This window comes from Hippoglossus stenolepis, chromosome 6 (genome assembly GCF_022539355.2).
Source record: "Hippoglossus stenolepis isolate QCI-W04-F060 chromosome 6, HSTE1.2, whole genome shotgun sequence".
NCBI classification, from domain to species: Eukaryota; Metazoa; Chordata; class Actinopteri; order Pleuronectiformes; family Pleuronectidae; genus Hippoglossus; species Hippoglossus stenolepis.
In genome coordinates, this window is record NC_061488.1 from 26,120,191 (window position 1) to 26,141,237 (window position 21,047).

General features: G+C 39.3%; 1 protein-coding gene and 1 non-coding gene across 16 annotated transcripts in view; one reads left to right on the plus strand and one right to left on the minus strand.

The window, feature by feature from the left end:
- Nucleotides 1-21,047, minus strand: part of plch2a (phospholipase C, eta 2a) — a 149,609-nt gene that overhangs the window by 28,585 nt on the left and 99,977 nt on the right. For 12 of the 15 annotated variants that reach the window (XM_047340339.1, XM_047340336.1, XM_047340334.1 and 9 more), the window contains 7 exons: nt 14,426-14,596; nt 10,852-10,945; nt 9,748-9,951; nt 8,184-8,304; nt 4,141-4,312; nt 1,130-1,237; nt 789-794 (listed from right to left, as the gene is read on the minus strand). In XM_047340339.1, the coding sequence (XP_047196295.1) occupies nt 789-794; nt 1,130-1,237; nt 4,141-4,312; nt 8,184-8,304; nt 9,748-9,951; nt 10,852-10,945; nt 14,426-14,596 (876 nt within the window). The remainder of the gene's footprint in view (nt 1-788; nt 795-1,129; nt 1,238-4,140; nt 4,313-8,183; nt 8,305-9,747; nt 9,952-10,851; nt 10,946-14,425; nt 14,597-21,047) is intronic. The other 3 variants (XM_047340335.1, XM_047340333.1, XM_047340338.1) reach the window with 1 other exon arrangement.
- On the plus strand, nt 2,634-2,705 carry trnaq-uug. Its single transcript has one exon. It is a non-coding gene; the product is annotated as a tRNA-Gln (tRNA).

Here is a 21,047-nt window from a genome sequence, read left to right on the forward strand (position 1 = left end):
CAGTATTTTTTTTAATCACTTTCTTTAACATTAATTGACATTTTCATAAATTATTCAGAGAATCATGTATTTTACTGAAAAAAATCTACCATATTTAGGGGACAGCTATATGACTGTGTGCAATTTGGTGCAACTTGATTTCAACTGAAGGTGACTTTGGGGCTTGGGCCGGACTATGCATCTCTGCCAAGGAGGTTATGTTTTTGACTGCATTTGTTTATTAGTTTTAAATAATCCCATTAAAATTTGGTGCAGACGTGGATAAGGAAGTGGATCCAGGATTTGCTTTTCCACTTTCTTTATATATATATATATATATATATATATATATATATATAGCGCAGTACTGTTATCACAGCCATTGAATACTATTTTTTTCAAAGATTTTATTAAAGTTTGAACTTAAATATTATTTTCCATTGCATTTGTTGAGTAAAGTTAGTAGAATATTTACACAGGCTGCCAACATTTGAAGTAAACATAAATAATGTTGTGTCTTGAAATAACCAAGTCCTAGTATTCCTGATGTGTTATTCACTAGCTTCATCGGCCCATCAGAGAATATCAGAATATCGATATGATTATTTTCAGAACTATCTCTGTTCTCACAAATCGGAGACTATTCCAATTCTTAAAAAAATGTCCAAGCATTGCTTCAGATAAAGACTCCTTCCACAACACATGTGGATATACCTATTTAAACTTTCACAGAAAGGATGAATAAGAAAATATGGCACATGACTTGGTGAGATTTCTGAGGTGGTTGAGAATGAGCTTTTATACAGTACCTTCCACTTTGAAAGAAGCAAGCAATAGTTGAAGAGAAGAAAAAGAAGAAGAGACAAACAGGGAAAGAGAAGAGCAGGAAATGAGAACAATAGCCACACAGAGAGAAAGACAGGAGCAAACAGCACAGATACAGGAGATCAACAAAAGGAACAAGGACCAGGTAGGAGAGGAGAGCACTCCATTACCACTGCTTAAAGTTTTAACATGAACCATCAAGTACAAACAAAATAGACGCACATATCACATTTAATCTGCTGGAAACAAGTATACAAGCCCACAAGTAACTGTTAGAAAGAAGAATTAAATGTGGTGCATGGAGGAAAACAAAGAGGGAACATACATCTCCGTTCATCAGCTTGCAGTCGTCCTCCATCTCATCAGCACTGTCCTCGTCTGACACGTCTCCTTCCTCTGCGTTCTCATCAATGTTGGGAGGCAGTTTCTTCCCCTGGAGGAGCAAAGAACAAGTCAGAGCTTCACACTATAATTACAAACAGCACCATTCATTTAATCATTGTATCCAGCGAGGGACCGCCCTCCCAGTCCGCCCTCCTTGGCACTGTGTAATCAAGGCTAAGTGCGCTGCAAAAACATGAGCTGAGATTTGAACTTTGCCCACAAAAGGAGCAACTGTTATTAAGTGGCTGAAACTGAAATATGAATCTGTGTAGCTTTTGCTTTCAGTATTGATGTTGTGCTATGAATTAGCCAGTGCTAATCAATGTGTCTAATGTATAAAATACTACAAATGTCCATTAAAGTTGATAAATTGTTTTTGATTAGTGAGCTACGGTATGACTCTGGATGACATGTAATTTGTTGTTAGTACATTGTCAAGCATTCTTTATCAAATGATCTGATTTATTTATCAGGGAATTGTTTCTAACATAGTCAGCGTTCATGTTTTATCTGCCTAGCCCTCTTTACTTGGTCAATCGTCCTGAACATCAGTTTGGCAAAGTCTCAGAGGATTTAGTGTCTGATAAAGCTGTGGGTCAACAACGTCCATTCAGAGTATATTTGGACTTTCTATTATTGTCATTGACAGGCCTCAAGGGGGGAGATTTGTAGCAGAGATTCGACAGTGAAGAATGTACGGGTTCAAAAGGTACAGGTATCTCTCTAATTCACTCTCACTGCCTGCTCCATGGATTTTTCATTAACAAGTGAGGTCTTTGTCCTGTGGTTTCGCAATCATTCTCCATCCCAGTTTCATAGATGTGGAGGCCTGCAGCAGCACTATGTGGGTGATAAGAGTCTGACCCACAGTGAGTGCTGGGGGCTGCAGGCTGGGAAAGCCAAAGTGCTACATATCAGTGGTCCTCGCAGTGCTCGTACACTGGTGCCATCACCAGATAGTAATGCTGCTGTAACAGCTGGCAGAGCAGCACTTAGTGTGCCAGGTATTGGCTAAGTGCCTCATCTTTAGTGAAAGCATCTGGTGTCAATACAGACTCATTAACCTGAATACTGTTCCCTCCCCTGCTAACAGACGGCTGCTGCTGCTCCTCAACATGCTCCCCTGCTTCTGTTGGTTAAAGCCAGGTGTGAAGCCAACTGTGCTGCAACCCTTTATACAGATTGCAGTTACCACATTATGCCGTGCTCTTTATCACAACTATAACTGCACTGAGACCAAGGGAAGTTGAGGTTTTAGCAGTGATCACAGTGAGGCTGGGGGTGTTTATGTATAGTAAAACTTTAGAGCCATGTCCTGCTTGAGCTTTCACAGATTTTCACCTGTAGTATCTTAACAAACTCCACCAGTCGCTCTGTGGACAAGTTTGTGGAAGTAAATTTGGCTGCTACCTAGAGTAGATCACACACATCGACTGTGACCTATGGGTTCCATGGTGTAATGGTCAGCACTCTGGACATTGAATCCAGTGATCCGAGTTCAAGTCTTGGTGGAACCTCAGGCTGCGGAGGCTCAACATGGATGCCAGGATTCTCTGCAACTTCTACAGGTGCACCATAGAGAGCATCCTGACTGGCTGCATCACCGCCTGGTACGGCAGCTGCACCGCCCTCAACCGTAAGGCTTTACAGAGGGTGGTGAAGTCTGAATCCGTGAAGTCTGGTGAAGAAGGACGGAGCTACCATCCATGGAGGACCTCTACACCCAGTGGTGTAGAAAGATCATTAAAGACCCCCATCACCCCAGCCATAAACTGTTCTGCCTGCTGCCGTCTGGCCGACGGTACCGCACCATCCGGGCCCGCACCACCAGGCTCAGAGACAGTTTCATCCCCCAGGCCATAAGACTTTTAATCTGCACCTTAGCATATTTGCACTATTGTTTTTCTTTTTTCTTTAGGTGTATATATATATTTTAAATCTTAAATTTTGATTGAGCATTGTTATAAGAGAGCCTGTGACCCAAGCATTTCATTGCAAGCGACTGCTTAATGTTATCGTTGTGCATATGACAATAAACTCTTGAATCTTGAGATGTTTGTTCACCAGTCAGGTTTGTCCAGGCCCTCACTGGTATTTGAGGAGAGGAATCTTTTCAGAGACTCCCACCACACACTCACACAAATAATGCAATCAACCCTGTCCAACATTCAACAACCGGATAAAACATTCAACACACAGACTCACACTACAAGTGCAATCTTAATAACTGGGCAATATTTCACAAGTATTCCACCTTTGACTGTTTTCTGTATTTATTTGTTCTTATGAACTGAGTATTCTGAGTTCATTATTGTATACTCGGTTTTTTCTCATTATTGGTTCAATCTTTATAACTTAACTACCCTTTACTGAATGATGCTTCCCAGAAAACGTTTTTCACACAGTTGTACTGGTATGATCGGTGTGACAGTAAACATCTTGAGCTTGAGTGGTCAGTGTGTTTTAAAATTGTTAATATTAAACAAGATAACAAAAAATAATAATAATGCAGACTAAACTGACAAACAACCACCAGAAAATCGAACCAAAAAATAACTTTGGGAAAAGGAGGTAGATTGGGCATGAGTCGGATAAGGAGTAACAATGGCACTAAAAAAGATGTTGCTAAAATTTCCATAACATCAGACCAGTGTATCCAGATAATGGGCCTGCAGTCAGCTCTTACTGCACACAAATAGTCCAAAAAAATCTTAAGCTTTTTATTCAATCTTTCAATCAACATATTTTTCCTGCTCTTCTCCTGCACTTGTCATATTCAAACACTCTAATCACATCTCTTCAATCTGTCGAATAGCTCCTGCCTTTGATGTCATTTCTTTGAGCCTCAAACTCCAGGTAATAAAACGGTGAGTTGAGATAATCGCCTGAGGACAGACTTCTCTCAGACTGTTCTCCTGAACACTTCACGCTGCACCCACACTTTGACGATACCTTAACGAGGATCTTGCCCTTGAGCATTTCTGGTGACGGCAGTCGTCCAGACTCATCTGCTTTGATGTGGGCCAGGTCCAGTTTGTCCCCCAGGATCTCAACAAGGTACTGGGCCATCTTCTTTTGCTGAGGGACACTGCAGTGGTTCTCGATGGACAGGATGACTGGGTAGCTGAGGGATAATCACACACAACAGATTGGAGTTACAGGGATGAAAGGTCGAGGAGGACACACAGTTTCTTTTCTCTGTGAATATCGTCAGACGCTTCTCACAGCAGAGGGGAAAGTGTATGAAGTCATGACTTAAGATTCAGTGTCAGCTCTTTTCTTCACTAGAACAGACAGCATACACTGTTCAGTCCAGTAATGGCATCACACCTAAAGCACCAACACAGGATAACAACTAAAATCAAGGTGAAACATTTTCCAAGAAGGCCACAAATAAAAATGTCTCGTCTTAAATGTTGTAATTTGGCAGTTTTTCTTTTTGCTATTAACTGTGCATTTTTACATTTAAAACTTTGTTGTGTCTGAAGTCATATCATCTCTGGTTTGACGGAATTGTTTGGATTTGTTAATGAGCTGATTGGATCTTTATTAACCAGTAGCTTATATTTTATCTACTAATTTAGCAGCTGACTAGGTAGGCATCGGAGACTCATCTCACAGTGAGCAGCTACTTTAAGGGATACAATTATTTGTGAATTATTCTCAGATCCCTGACTCCTCTTAATTTTTTACCACGCTTATGCAGTGGCTCTAAATCAAATTAATATTTTTTTGGGGGGGCCTTTCATTCAAAGCTGCAATACAATGTGACTATTAGTATAATGGAAATGGAAAATATACAAAGAAGATACATGAGGAAATGATAAATAATTAAGATTGAATTAAATGAAATAATAATAAATCAATCAAACAAAAAATTCTATAGATTCAGAGAATAAGCTAAATATGTTAAGGTAGAGCCTATTTTAAAATTTACTATAAAAAGGTGTAAAATATTGGGATGAGGCTGTTGCACTAAATGTGTATTTCATTGTCCTCACCCTGGGAGGAGCTGGGTGATCCACAGGGAGAGAACATGAAAATCATGTCTGACAAGTGTGCAGGTGCTCGTCTCCTGATGGATTTGTACACCAATACAAGCATATATTTATAAACTGACAGGCAGCTACTGGGTGGGGCTTTAAAACAAAATTAACTCTAACTAAAATAGGACTCAGAGGGATGGTAATATTGGTCTGTTGCTCAGACATCCACCAATTTGGAGAAGAAATATCCCAACACCTATCAGATGAATTGCCATAAAATTTTATGTGCAGACATTTATGTTTCCTACAGGATGAATTACATTTGGTAGAATCATCCATTCCCCCCAGAGGATCTCATTCCAAAGCTTCTCAGCTGGACTTTGCCAAGTCAAGTGCTAATTAGTAATCATTTTATCTGCAAAGAATAAGAATGTTATCATGCCAGCAATGCTTATTAGTGTAAGCTTTTCATATGTGAGCTCAGATACAGTCTCACAGAGAATATGGCACACAACAGCAGTGACTGGTGGAAAATCCAATGATATTTTTTTAAATGTTTATTTTACACTTAGTATTAGTTTAAGTGTTTAAATTTAAAAATAAGATTTTTGGCAGTTTGAGTTGTGATGTGCTGCTCTGCTCTTATTTTACCACCACAACTCACATTTATCTCTTGCCGGTCATAAAAAAAAACAAATACACCATCTGATATATTAGGGACGTATGCTAAAACGGGCAGCTTTAAAATCGGCCTCTGAAAATGACTGCAAATTTAAACCTGTCTGACTTTATCCTCACAATAATTCAGATATTACTGACAGGAGTAATAAGGAGTAGAATTGCCAGAGAGGGGAGGCTGAGACATACTGCCCTCTCTCTTCTCATCCATCTGCCATTTTTCTTCCTGTCAATGCCGCAAGCGCAAAGCATGATGGTAGATATTGCTGAGTTAATGACCATTGTTTGTACACTACTTTTCATGATGTACCCTACCCATGATACAATGAGTTCATGGGTAGGGTATAAAAATTGTACTTAACATTCGGACAGCACTACAAAATTCTGTTAGCTCGAGTAAGATGTTTCATTACATTCGGCATTTGGTGTTGAGAAATGTCACATTAATTAGTAACCCAAGACACTTTGCATGGAATTTAAAAAACAACAAAGATAAAACCTAACATAATTTTACACTGAGAGAAAGAGTTCCAGGGGTAGGGGGCAGTTATAGAGAAGGGTCTGTCAACATTTACATCCATACAGACACTTATTTCATTTATTTTTATTACTTAGAAATAATTTGCAACATGTTTTAGGACATGTTCGGCATGAACACAACAACTTTCCCAGGTATATTTAAGGCACACTTATATCCTATCAGGTCACATGTCAGTGGGATTTCAATAAACCTTTTCTAAAGGTTTTCCCTGTGGTTCAGCTCCACTGAATAAAATAAACAACAACCTACAAACTTAAGTGTCTGCTGCTCTAAAAGAGGACTCCTCAGAGCCAACCGTTTTTATGATTTTTATCATCACTTTTAACACCTAAAAAGACTCATGACCATGAAGGTTGTTCTATCTGTGGATAAAAATAAAGAAATCTTCCACAGCATCTGTGGTGTAGCATGTAAAACAAGCCTTAAAAATCAGCTTCATTCAGAAGCGGATTCCTCATCCCAACATATTGACTGTGTTGATTCCCATTGAAGCCTTTCATCCCAATTTTGTCCCCGTCAGCCGTCTACAGAGCCTGATTTTATTCAGCGTCCTGGAAAATCTGATTGCTCTTTGATGTTGAACGCAGCCTTTCACCCTGCTCCTTCGCAGCCAATTATCTCTGGAATATGGTGGCCATGATTGTGTTTTCTAAATCACACACTGAAGGTGAACATGCACACAAAGCAAGTGTTTCTCCTTCATTTTACTTGAAGAGATGGGATCTAAAAATAGAGATTTTCTCTGCATCCTCTAATGTGATGCGTGTCGATGGGGTTATCACCCTCTGATGCTGTGAGGAGGAAGGTGTCTGTGTGTAAGCTCTCTTTTCTCTATGTGCTGCACAGGTTGCTTTATATACCTGTGTATTGTCTGTAGATACAATTAAAAGGAAATTAAAGGTTCTATGCAGGACAAGGACTAACTGAATGGTGACGTGAATCACATGCTGTTGCCTTCACAGTTACCAGATCTCAACTCAACTTATCATCTATGAGAAACTGTTGGCTGACGTGTTACAGATTGTTCGCACATACAGAGGAAGTTGGAACAGCCTTAGGCAGCTATTCATTTTGAATGGGACCTGGATCTGTGACCCTGCGATGCCCCTGAGCAACAGAGATTTATAAAGGAGCTCAGCTGAATTACAGGGGAGAGTTAAGGTAAGCTTAAATGTCCTATTATGCAATTTAAGCGCCAAACAAGGGAGAGCACTTGTGCTCATTTGCTGCATTTTGGTAGACAATCGTGGAAGACAGGCACAATGTGGTTTCCTTCCACATTTTACAAGAGGAGGGACCTAGTACTATTGTACTAGAAAACAAATTGTGCAACTTGAGAATATAAATATAAAGGACACATTAATCAAAAGATCTTGTTGCAGCTACAATATCAACCCTGTGTTTTTTCTCCATGTGCATATATTCTACATTCTAGCCTATGCTTAAATGATAGAAATCACATCAAGATTTTACTCAAACAAAGATATAAAATCCATCCCATCTGGAAATTGTATTCAAGCCTCTCTTTCTCTAATTGTCTCCATGTTTTACAATCCAACAGCCCGGGTAATGCAACGCTGCCACATGTACTTCAGTATACATGTCCATATGCTGCTGGAGCTATTTGCACAGTTACACATGCTTTATGGTTTGACAGCTACCATTATAGCATAACAATGAAACATGGAAGTAATCCATGGAAGCATGTGATTCATAGAATTAAACATATGAATGGAAAACTGAGAACATATTAAAAGGGAAAATGTGTGTGTGTGTGTGAGTAAACATACTCATTCTTGACGAAGGCGTACTTGTTGATGGTCTCAATGACATCTTTGAAAAGAATCTTGGAAGTGAGGGTGTAGCCGTGATGGACGATGGGCTCACCATCTTGACCATCCCAGCAGTCCACTGTAGACACAAGAGAAAAAGACAACAGGATCAGAATGCCGTCTAAACTTAAAAATATATATATTGTCAAAGCCAAATCTCACGTGTAGACCCAAACCAGGAACTAAAGCATCATAGCAGGTGCTGCGTGTGTATCCAAAGATCCTATTCCTCTTTGTCATAGAACTACATTCTGCTACACAAAGGCAAAACACTATAGTTGACTTATAATAGGTATCTGACTTCATCAGATCGGTTTTTCCATGAAAACAGCTTTTGATATTTGCACTAATTACCAGACACAGTATGTCCACTTTGGCTGTGTAATTTGTGCTTTGTGCACCATGAGAACTAAACATGCAGCTTTAACAAATCTCTCAGCAGTTGACCTTCATTCAAGCCTACATGCACTATATGTTGCATTGAGCTCAGTGCACATAGATTTCTGCTGGCCTCAGTCCTCGGGCAGAGACAGCAGTGGAGTGGGTGGTGACCTTTTTACAGAAGATAATGCCAGACTTCCCCCACCATGTTTTCCTCTATTCTTAATTCACCACAACATTTATTATATTAAATTGTGTGGCACGCAAAGACATGTCTGAACATATTTAATTAAATGATTTTATGTTTTTATTTCAAAGCTCCACTATTTTCACATTTTAAACATAAATGCAAGACAATGAAGATAGACACAAAAGCTAGAGAGTGTAGTTATTTCCTCCTGATGGACGAAGAATTAGCAATACACACTAACAAGGTACATTAATACTGTAGGAACACGGAGCCTGGGACCATTCAGCCACTAGTGGTGTCATGTCATGGGCTACACCTATGATGTAGCAGGTGTCGTGGAGAAAAAGAAACGTGCACGCACTGAGGAATCATGCAGTTAAATAGATTGCCAATGAGAATGGCACAGGATCATAATGTTTTTGTACTGGACAACATTACCTGACACCTGTGTTCAGTGTTCTAAATGTATGTATCAGTATAACTCTAATGAACTATAGGTAGTAACTATGAAACGTCAGTCAGTCACTTCCCTATTTAACTATGTGGTGACTAAGAACCTGGTTAAAGAGACAAGTTGTGTGTGTGTGTGTGCGTGTGTGTTGTTCCACAGTGTTCTGTGACCCCCTCAGATTCTGTGACATGTAGTCCGAGAACATGTTGCCTCAAGATAACATTCGGGCCATCACTCCAAACAGAATTTAAAAAGATTTGATGAGGGATTTGTAAGAATTTAGATTTAATTTAAAGACACCAAAGCAGATTCCTGATGGAGAGGGGATGTCGATTATTTGTTTTATCAGGCAGAATACTGCACGTCACCCAAACAAGTGAGCTACACACATATGATCATATATCAGCGCTGCTTCTTACCTTTATTCCATTGTTAAACTGAGCCTATACACTGGAAGTGTATGCACCTTGTGTGTATATGTTTCATATGTCTAAGCTGACCTTCTACACAGCGACAGCCCGCCTGCAGCACCCAGGCATACATGTCCACCCGAGACTGTGACATCAGCTGGTCACCCATCAGATATGTGTTGTGTGAGGAGGCGATGAAGTAGTTGCACAACGGCTGGTTCATGTCCTGGTTCAGATTGTAGTGTTCTGGGTTGAAGATGTCCCCTGCTGGGCTGCGCGTGTAATTTGTAAAACCTGAAAGAAAGATCAAACAGACAGCTCTTTACAGCAGGTGTGGGGTTGATCCCATGTGTGAATCCAGTGTGAAAATGGAATAAGACTATTTAAACCCAACAATGATTCTATGTTCACTTTCATCAAAGACTCAAACTGCAACATTTCACCCACATTTGTTGATTTATTGAAATGTAACTGTCAAGGTAAGAACTTATTCAGTTTTATCTTTTAGGTGGTGTTGTTATTATTTTAAAATATATTTAATGTGAATATAATTTGTTACAAAGCAAACTTTACAATTACATTTTCTATTTGTGTCAACAGGAGGCAGTGTCTCAATTCTCATTGCAACACAGGAGTGAGGAAAAATAAGGTCAGGTTTACTATACAAGCAGTAGATGGATATTGTCAATACTTCAAACCACCTTAATTTTATTTACACTGTAAATTTACATCATTATGGAATGCATACTAGAGCTTTTGTTGAATGTTACCTACACACAAACAGTACTAATACTACTCCATGAGTACTACATCGCTATACATTACAGATTGTACTCTTTTCAATGACACTTCAAGAAGTATGACAACACTGCACTGTGCCAGTGATCATGCTATTATTGTGAGTGCCTCTCTACAAAAGCATCTGCCCTTATGAATCTGGGAAAATGATCTGATTCTTCAAAACAGAACTGATGAGTCCAGTTGTTGCCGACTGACAACTGGCAGCAACCGATTGGACTGGCTACACTTTCAACACAAACACTGTAATTCTGTACTAATGGGAAACTCTTTGTGGCACGACATATCACAGCATTTGATATGTGTTAAACATTTCTCCAGAAAAAAATGAACAATGTTCAGTTAGATGCAAACACAAGAGAACTGGATGATGACTTGAAATCAAAGTGGACTTACCATCAATTCCCAAAACGCCTTCTCTCTGGTTTTCAGAACACGGCTCAAATTTGTTGACGATTTCCAGACAGTGGTCCTTGGGCGCCTTGGTCATCTACAAAGTATGGAAATGTGGGTCAAGCAACAATATTTAGCATGTGCTAAAAACAGAAGAATACCCAGCATCAGGAGGGATGTAGGATGACTGAACTCCCTACATGACATTTCTCTCCCCATCCTGACAGCAGAATCCAGCTGTGTGTCTGGTGGCTGCCCCTGTATGCCATCTGATTGGTCAATCACATTCCCATTAATGTTAATCATTGAAATGGGGTGTGACATACCACGTCTCTCCCCACAGCAGGGACTGTATGCGTGACACTTTAAAGTGTGAGAGAACAAGGCTTCAGCTCTGTGAAATGGTGGGACATCATTTCCTCAGGGTTATTTCCATAACAGAAAAAGTGTTTCTCCTCCCCACTTCTGCAGCTCTAAGCCGAGTGAGTGCCCAGCACTGTGTTAAATTGGGTACACTTGAGAATGCTGTGGAGAGTAAATACTCAGCAGTGGTACGTCCATAAGCATTGTTGCTGAGCACGCACGCACGCACAGTAAATCGACAGATACAGATGAAGTATAATATTCATTCTTTCGACTCTACCTGACTTTAAATGCCAACGCTTGACTCTCAACTGGGCTAATACGTTCATGAACAATCACTAAATCATCTAGTAGTGAAATGTTCAATAACTTATTGAATTGTGTGCACTATGTATTAAAATGTCTGTCTCCAACAAAGTTGTATTAATAATGATGTTAACTGACTCAACTCAAAACTGAGACATTAACTTCCTGAGAATTGGCTCCAGACTTTCTGCAGAGTTTCCCTTTCACACGTTAACAACACAGCAGGAGATTTGCTCTTGACATCGTTGTCCGTAACTTCTACGTGGGCAACACCATTTTTCCATCCTGAGATATTTGTACTCTTAGTTTTTTTTCCATTGTTGGATCTGTCGCTTGGTAGAAACATGATCGACATTAGCGCTCTCACATTCAGTCTCTCCGTTACAGGGGGTTCTGCAGAGTACACATGTGAAAGCAGCTTTGGTTTTGCATCATGGCAGGCCAACATTTGCTCATTTGCCTAATGTACAGGTGAGGATGATGCTTATGTCATTAGTTTTGAAATGATTTGGTCATAAACCAAATAAGGTACAACATGAATGTCTAAAGAGCAATCAGCATGGAATGACCCTGCTGTTGCACTAGTTGTTTCACCAGGTCAGCCATCAGAGCAAAATCGTGTCCTCTTACAACCCCACAATCATTTTTGACAGGCCTTTAACAGGCTTGAGGGTGTATTACTAAAGTTGCTGTCTTGACTCAATACCAGCTTTTATTTCAAAATTCATACTTGTGTGTAAGCCTAATTAAATCTAACACAAGTGAAATCTGATATTTTGTAGGGTTTGTCAAATAAAAACAAATTTACAGGATTTATTGTGGATATAGTCGATTTTCACTAATAATGAAAGATAGTAATGTATAATGGATCTAATCATCTGCACGTTGCAATACTGTCATTAGTCGATGGAAAAATGTTGGCCAATTAACTTCATTGTTTGCTCTGCACCACTGAAACCAAACCTTCAGCTTTGGGAACACAGTTTACTTTGGGCTGTGTGCGAACAGATGCTGGCTGTTTGCTGAGAAATACAGTAAGATATGTAGTTGATAACAACAGTCAAACAAACACATGGTCTTATTTTTCTATTTTGAGTACAAAGAAACAGATGCCAACAGTTTGTAGCAACACATCTTGGCATCATGTTAAACAACCCGCTTTACAATACCAGGAGGAATAAAGCTGTCTTATTCACAGCACCAGGACTAAACACTGGATATAACTCAAATAGACTAAACCTCTGAGTGGAGCTGATATCAAGCTATCCAAACAGAGCCTTTGCTTTTGAAATATTGGTATCAGCAGATTCAAATACCCTGGTGGAGACATAATTGGCCATAGGAGCACACACGTTTTTATAAAAAAAATTAAATATGAGCTGTTTTTAACATTAGCTGATTTCCCTTTACCAGGCAATGGTATCATTGCCTGGTAAAGATGTTCTTCATCCTAAAACCCTTTACCACTGCATCTTAGGTACTATGACGATACTAAAGCCAATACTCCCGTAGGGTGCTCAATGTCAGTATTGTTTATTGCAACACAGGGGCCCAATCTGGACTCGGTTCATCTTTTGACCTCTCCTATCCCTGGTTCACTTTTCAGAAAACACCTTTTTAGGACCTTGTAGAGTATTCATCCACAACTGAATAGATCTATTTGATAAATCTGGACAACAACCGGAATATCAACATTTGGGTGGATAATAATGTCAGATAGACGAATATATCTCACAGTTATGTTTTGAAGCAATTTCTTCACGAATAATAGTGCCTCAATCAACCCAGTGCCTTTGATTGTAGCCTATTGCCAGATACAGTCGATGAGTTTTCTGGTCTTTGGGAGGTTATGATGGCACCAAAGCTCTCAACCTGACAACAAGACAAGCATGGCAACACTTCACCATCTGCCAACTAAGTCAAAGCATAGTTCCAACATATAACTGAAACCAGAAACTGCTTTGCCATCCTGTTTGTATATGGATTAAACACACTTGGTAAAAACCTATCCCTTCCATGTGGGGTATAGTGTATGCTGACATTTGTCTCATCTTAAGGACCCCTACAGATTAACATCATCCTGATGGCACGCTCTATAACCAGTGTCTCTACAAGGTCAGAATTCAGCAGAAACCAGTCACCGCCATAATGACATGCGAGTGGATGCAGAAAGCACTGGCAGACAGGTGAAGAGAAAATAATGGGATACGTTGCAGAGTAAAACAATGGAAAGAGTCTGCATCACACATGACATTCATTTCTTGTGTGGACTTTACAATTTCCCCAGTCTGGGCAGGTAATGCTCTCATAGATGAGGACAATAGCCCAGTGAATAAGGCAGCACCAGTCATCAGATTGTAATCAGCATCATAAAGGGGGTAATAATTTTCAGCAGATTTGGCATACAGTCCGTTGAACACTATTCAGTAAACTGTGCCAGAACAACTTACCATTGCTCTGATTGCTGACGGTTTTGGAACAGCTCCAGACAAGCAACTACAGATTTTACAGGCCCACTTGGCCGCTGATCCAAATTAACTGTAGGTTGTAAAAATAATGCAGTAGAAATGAACATTAACAACAATACATTTCCCATCATGTCCCATCACACTACCTCATTCTGTGTACCAGTTGATACTGCTCCCAGTGATGAGTGATCCAGCCTAGGCTACATCGCTTCAAGGCCGGAACAACACACCTACCTACCTCTCAAACTAAACAGCCAGTTGTCGAGTTGCATCGTGGGTAATGTAGGTTAAAGGTTTTGACAAGGAATACAAACAAAGATAACTGTGGTGCATCGATTTTGATTCACTGTTGAAGGAGCACAATGTTAAATCAGTGGAGTCACTTCTAGCTGCAGATCTGACAAGACACTGAATAAGAAAAATGCACACACACTGTGTACCTTTTGCTCAGTCTCCAGGTAACGGGCCAGGTCATCGGTGTTGAGGTGGTCTTTGTGATTGCTGTAGGTGAGCATGAGGAGGTACAGGTCCCTGCGGGTTGACATCATCTTGTAGAAGGAGCAGAACTCCTCAAAGCCAAGTGTCCCCTGGTTGTCATCTGTGTCAGCCTCCTACACACCAGGTACAAGAGATTTAGGTTTGGTTCATTTTCTGAACACAGCTATAATATAAAATTCCCAGATTCTTCACAGACTTTCAACACAAGCACAAACTAAAAACATGAATTGCAGTTGATTCAGGGTGTACTGTCTGTTTTGTGGGGAGATACTTTCTGTTATACTGTATCCATTTAAAAATGATTTGTAAAAATTAGGGCTTCATGATATTAGAAAAACGTGCGATAACGTCACTGGCTACGGACACAGACACCACGGGCAGCTCCACAGCCGGGAGATGGCACACAGCCCGGCTACAGTGCCACCAAGGCCAGGACAGACACCAGGGAGCCATGCACAGCTCCACGAAGTCCACTTACAGTGTTAATGTGGGGTCTTTTCATACATGTTTGTATGAATGCATATACTAAGTTTACCAGACTGTACCCGATCACACTGTGTGTGTGTGTGTGTGTGTGTGTGTGTGTGTGTGTGTGTGTGTGTGTGTGTGTGTGTGTGTGTGTGTGTGTGTGTGAGAGAGAGCGAGAGAAAAGAGCGAGCAAGCGGCTGATGATGCGCGCTGCTCTGAAGAAAGACTTAACTCATTAATAAAAGTATCGATCAGCTGTTATTTTGAAGTGGGTACGCTTCAGGAAGTGTTGCAAACATTTATTGGACAGATTGTTTTGTGCTGAAAGATCATTTGCTGTGTCTACTCTCATGTGAACTGCGAGCAGAGCCCAGAAAAAAATCTGCACGACCTAGAATCTCTAGAAGTATGACAGCTCCAATCTGTTAACATAGGCGTGGAAATGAAGAGGAAGCCGTTGGCATGGGGATTAGACCTCACAGTTTCAGCTGCAGTTGTGGCAATAATGCAGTTCCATCTTTCACATGAGAACTTATCTTTCACTCTCTAGTCTGTGTACCTGTCACTCAGAATCTATTGCACATGAGTGACCTTTTTCCACATGCACCAGTGTGAACACCATAGATTCAATTGATTCTGTGGGAAACAGTGATTTATTTGACATTAATAATATGTACTCTGTGATGTTCAATGTCTACTTTAAGATTGGAATTGAAAAAAAGTCTGTACTTTTATGTTTTCTTTATAAGTCACTGAAATTGTATTCAATTATATGTCTATTCATTTAGTCGACCCTTATTTCTTGTTAACATCTTACAAAGTCCTTCAATCACAAATTATGATATTTTGACAACATTGTCATTGGAAACACTAGTTTGGAGATTAGATTTTAACCATGATCTTTACATTGCAGCAACTCTTCTCAGCTCATATTTCAACAATAGGTGTGGTTTTAGACAGGCAATGTGCTTAAAACCCACACGGGTTGCTACACTCTGGTTGTGTACTGGAACAAGGCTAACTAGACCACTGCAGTATGTCACACCATGACCTGTGTAATCCTTGCCTCAGTTGAATGAGGCCGTCTGTGAGCGGCACCATATGCCAAGCAGCACCGGAGGCAGCCACTCACTGTAGGGCGATGACGTCTGTGCTAGTCGGATCTTGGCCTCTGAGCAGCTCAGTTCACACTGGCCTTTTAAAAAAGTATCGTAGATCTAAAATGAGTTTCTCTTTTGACAGTAGGTAAATACAATTCTAAAGGCACTTTATTTTTTGACTGTGGATGTCTTTACAGATAATTTGAGCATGGTTTTACTTTAACAAAGATCGTCAAATGAAAATGTCTTGATTTCAGTTTAATTTTGTTTCATCATGCTTTTGGGAGGAGATGCATCTCTGAGTTCTCTGATAGATTAAGTGTTGTATTGGATCCCTAGCTTGTAGAGTTACCTACCTTCCCAATGACAAATCATTTCATTAGTTTAGCTTTTAAAGCAAAGGATTTACCCATAAAGTAAATCACCAGGAATTTAATGGAAGACAACTTTGGGGCGGTGCCCTGCCATGACGAAAAAAATAAAAGGTAATTTAAGTGGACCCTGTTTTGAATTTGGCAAGGTTTAAATTCTATTGAATGTGGAACAGTCACATCTGGTTGACACTTACTGAGGTGAATATCAGTACAAATACTAATTCACTGAAATTGATCTGTACATCTCGAGAAAAGAATTCACAGGTTTACAGTTTTAAAGAGTCTCAAGAGAGCTTCTCTGGTCTTCTTGTTGTAGATTTGTCTACAGTGCAAATCGCAGAGGTGCAACTTTTTCTGGGAAAAGGTCCAAGCAGAACATATCATCAATAGCTGCCACAGAGAAGAAGCTGTGCAGTCGAGAGCACAGACCACACTAAAGCCATTGATCTCATCTGCTAACCTGCAGACTTGGTGGTAAAAGTACTTTAGCCTCCAAACTTTCACCACCACGATCAATTGACAGAGTTCCTAATGACTCAGACACACAAGGCAAACACTTCACATGACCAGACTCAACAGTTGGTTTTGCGTAGATGTCACTTAGTTGCCAGTGACGTTGTGACAATTAAGAGACAGGCACAGATGAATGCAGAGAGTATTACTCATAAGACCAGAGTTATTAAACATTGAGCTCTGCTCTAAGCAGCCGGCACTGTGCTGTGGCAAGGCTGCACTGCTACAGATCAATTTTTGCAGTTATATTTTGTTACTATAAAAATCACAATGACAAGATGAAAACATATCTAAAAACACAGCACCAGTTAACTAGCAGCATCATTCATTCTTTAGGTGAAAGTATTCTTTTCCAAAGCAAGCTTCTTATTCAGGACACATCATTGCCCCAGGAGGAAAACATAACAGCAGCAGAGCTGGAGAGCTGTGTTTTGTTTTTTGGAAAAGAACAAAAAACAAAAACATATCAAATTCTATTTATTCCTATTCATTATGAATGAATCTAGGACCTTAAGTTGTTAGCAAGCATATGCTCTGCGTTTTTAACTCAACAGCTATGGATTAATTAATCTAAAAGCATGGCAGTTACTGCTTTCTTCAAAGCTTTTTGTCAATGTATATATATATGCAAGTATCCACATTGAACAAAGCCTCTGCTGGAGAAGCCTGCACAAAAATCTAATCTCAGTGACTCTCATTGGATTCAGTCAACAGAAACTTTGGGGTGCTTTTATTTTGAAACAGGTAGGCTACAGGAAGTGTTGCAAACATTAATGTTAGTTACATATTGGACAAATAAACAGTGAAATTGCGCTGAAAGATCATTTTCTCTGTCTATTCTGCTGTGAACCACGTGGGTGTGGAAAAAAATCATCAAGACCTGCTGCTGAACCACAATACTTTTTTGAACCGCATTACTATTTTCAAGAAAATTCTTTATTATCTGAGGTATTAGAGAAAAGCTTCTCAGCTGATTATATATGAGTACCAACAGCATTTTTCATAAATTTCACTCTGGCCTTGGTGCTCTACATACTAAAACACGGCCTCACGATAGTGTCTTTTTGGATTTTTGATTTTCAAATGATAGTTTAACACAGTCTTCCTGTCCAATGAGGGATTATATAGTGGCAAAACAAGCTAGGCTTTAATCGGTAAAAAAATATTACATCTTAGGTCATTTAAGTTACCAGTAAGCTTAAGACAATGACACAAATTCTGTTGCATCTTCAAACTTTTGGTCAGTGATTCCTATTGAATAACATTGTCATATTTGCTTGGTATCTCTTCAGTGTCTATTAGCTGTATACCTGCACAGCCCAAAAAATATTAATGGGAAATAAAGACAACAAAAACACTAGTCCAGCAAATCCTCAACAGGGGGGGGTGCTCGTGAATAAGACTTTGGCTCAGATTAGTAACGGGCTCCAACACCGATTTAAATATTGATGTTAGCTACCACTGATGTTGGTAAAGTTGTGGAAAATGTCATTAAGTCTTTATTATATCATTACATTTGTTGTAAGGCCCCTGGTATATATAGGATTTAACACCATTAAAAGTACGTCAGCATTCTGATGGTACTGTGTAAGTTTAGCTTCAGAGAAGTTATGATGGCTGTAGACTCAGACTGGTTTAGATGTGCATAAACATGTTTTATTCACCTTGGGATCAATGTGTGAGACAACATGCTAACTGGAGGTCTACTTGCCAACTTTGAGATTGCTAATGATCTTCAATTGTAATTATCAAAAGCTATGCAATTATATGCCTTATATTTGGGTAGACGAAGAAATCAAGGACAAATTAAATCAAGATTATATATTTGTTTCTAATTCTGTTAAACCAAACCTGATTTGCATTAACTACTGAATAACTCATCTGTTTATTACTTTCACTATTTGGTTGAAAACTCCACTTTGCTTAATCGTTGAACAGTTCTAAAACAACTACAACTTAGTCTTTCTTTCTAGCTAACCCCAGAGCACAGAGGCTGTAGTGTGTCCACTTGGCTTGCCATCAAAAGTAAATGCCTGGAGAAGTTGCTCTCTGACTGCCCAGACACTCAGTGAAAAGCAGAGGAAACTAAGCTCTAAAGGAGCTCGTTTTAATGTGGAAAATGTAGACATGGGTTTTATGTAGATGGGAAAGCAAAGTATTTTCAGGTTTACTCAACCCGTCAGTCACTCAGTGAAAAAAATGCAGAAGGGTTATTGTCACAAACCTCAAAATCCTGTGATGCTTAGTCCAGATTAGGGAATGTTAGTATTTTTGTATTGAACTGGAGATATTCTGTGACGTAGGCATAGGCACATCCTTCGGATATGGTTTTCAACAGAAATACAAGACTTGACACTTGACACCTGTGAATAATGTACCATTTACAAAATTCTACAGTGCAAGTGCTGCCTCCTGGCCCTAAACAATTGATTGGATGTTTTCCAGTCAGGACTTCAACCACACCACATCTTCAATGACATGCACTTACTTCAAATTGTCTTGTTATTAAAAATGATAATAAATGTGTGCTTTGTTATGGGTTGGTGAGTATCAATTTCTGATGCTTTTACTTAGTTTTTCACTGGAACTGATCTGATAACCACTGAACTTCCGTTGATCCATCCATCTCTGCTGCCTTTCAGCTAGTTCATTCTATTTAATATGCAAAGACCTTACTGTACAACATACAGCAATACCTGTAGTGCTTGACTTGCATTATAAATTTACAGGGACATTACTGGGGACAAATAATTCAAGAAATATTTAAAGGGTTATTATCTTTTCAGTTTCCAGTTTCTGTTTTGTTTGTGTTTATTTTCTATTATTTGTCTTTTTGTCAGTCAATTATCTTTCTTCCTATCTCATTTGTTTATGATTTATGTGACTGGACTGCTGTGACACTGCAATTTCCCTTTGGGATCAAACTACTCCATCTTTCTCTCTATGTTATACTAAGATGATCGCATCATTTTTGTTTTGCTCATTTATATGTTTTGCTCATTATTTTTTGTCTCATGTGGAAAATTATTTAAATCTTGCAGCTGCATTGCATTGAATGTTGATAGTTATGAAAACATGTTTAACTAGCCAGGTATAGCTACAGATCTGTAATTATCACTGATTTGATTAATCTTGAACTATGGAGGGTGTCATAAAAATTAAATCTTCACAGTAGTTAAACAGCAGCAGCATTGAACAGACTTATTCTGGTGAAAGAACCAATTTTTCTTACTTATTTCACAGTAATTGTACATAATGTCTATATACTTACTGTATCCTTACAAAAAACAGTAACTAGTTTACATTCTAATACAGCAACAATGCAATAAATCCAGCCTTTATTAAAGTTCTAATGTTGAATTTTGTTTAATTTAGTTGACTGTTGTGGTGTGATTATTAGATTACTATTGTCTTGTTTTATACAGAAAACTGTTACTATTATTTGCATGTGATAAAAATATTGGAAATTCACGATTAATATCGAGTAGTAATTCATCCTCTAATAATTAATTAATTAATTAATATGCAGACACATGCATGGACAGCAGTGCGATTCGATTATTAACACCACCAGTGAAGACTGATCAGTTAAGTTATTCAGACAGGGAAAGAGGTCAGGTCCGCAGGTTTTTCCTCTTCACTAAGTAGGTTAAGCCAAGAAACTAGCAGAGAGATTGTACACACACACACACACACACACGCACACACACACACGCACGCACGCACGATCAGTCCCTGGTGTATTTATCCTGCATTACACCAGAGGCCATCTGTGACCCAGCAGCACCATATGGGTGACCATCAACAGGCCACTGGACTTAGTGTTAACAAACAGGCTAGCTACTTTATAGATGGAGGACTAGAACAACACAGTCAAGTTGGCAGAATGATAATCCCTGTGGTGTGTAACAGAGTTAGTGGCTGTGCTGTGTGTTAGCTAACATCTGTAGCAATCCCAATCAGTCAGTGTCTTGACTGTTCATTCACAGGAACTACTGCAGTCTCAACTGATAAGCCCGATAAGCCAATTTACTCACTTAATGAGCTGTACAACACTGTACTCTGGCAAATAGCGGCTGTAGTTTTATTTTTTAAAGTACTACTTTGAA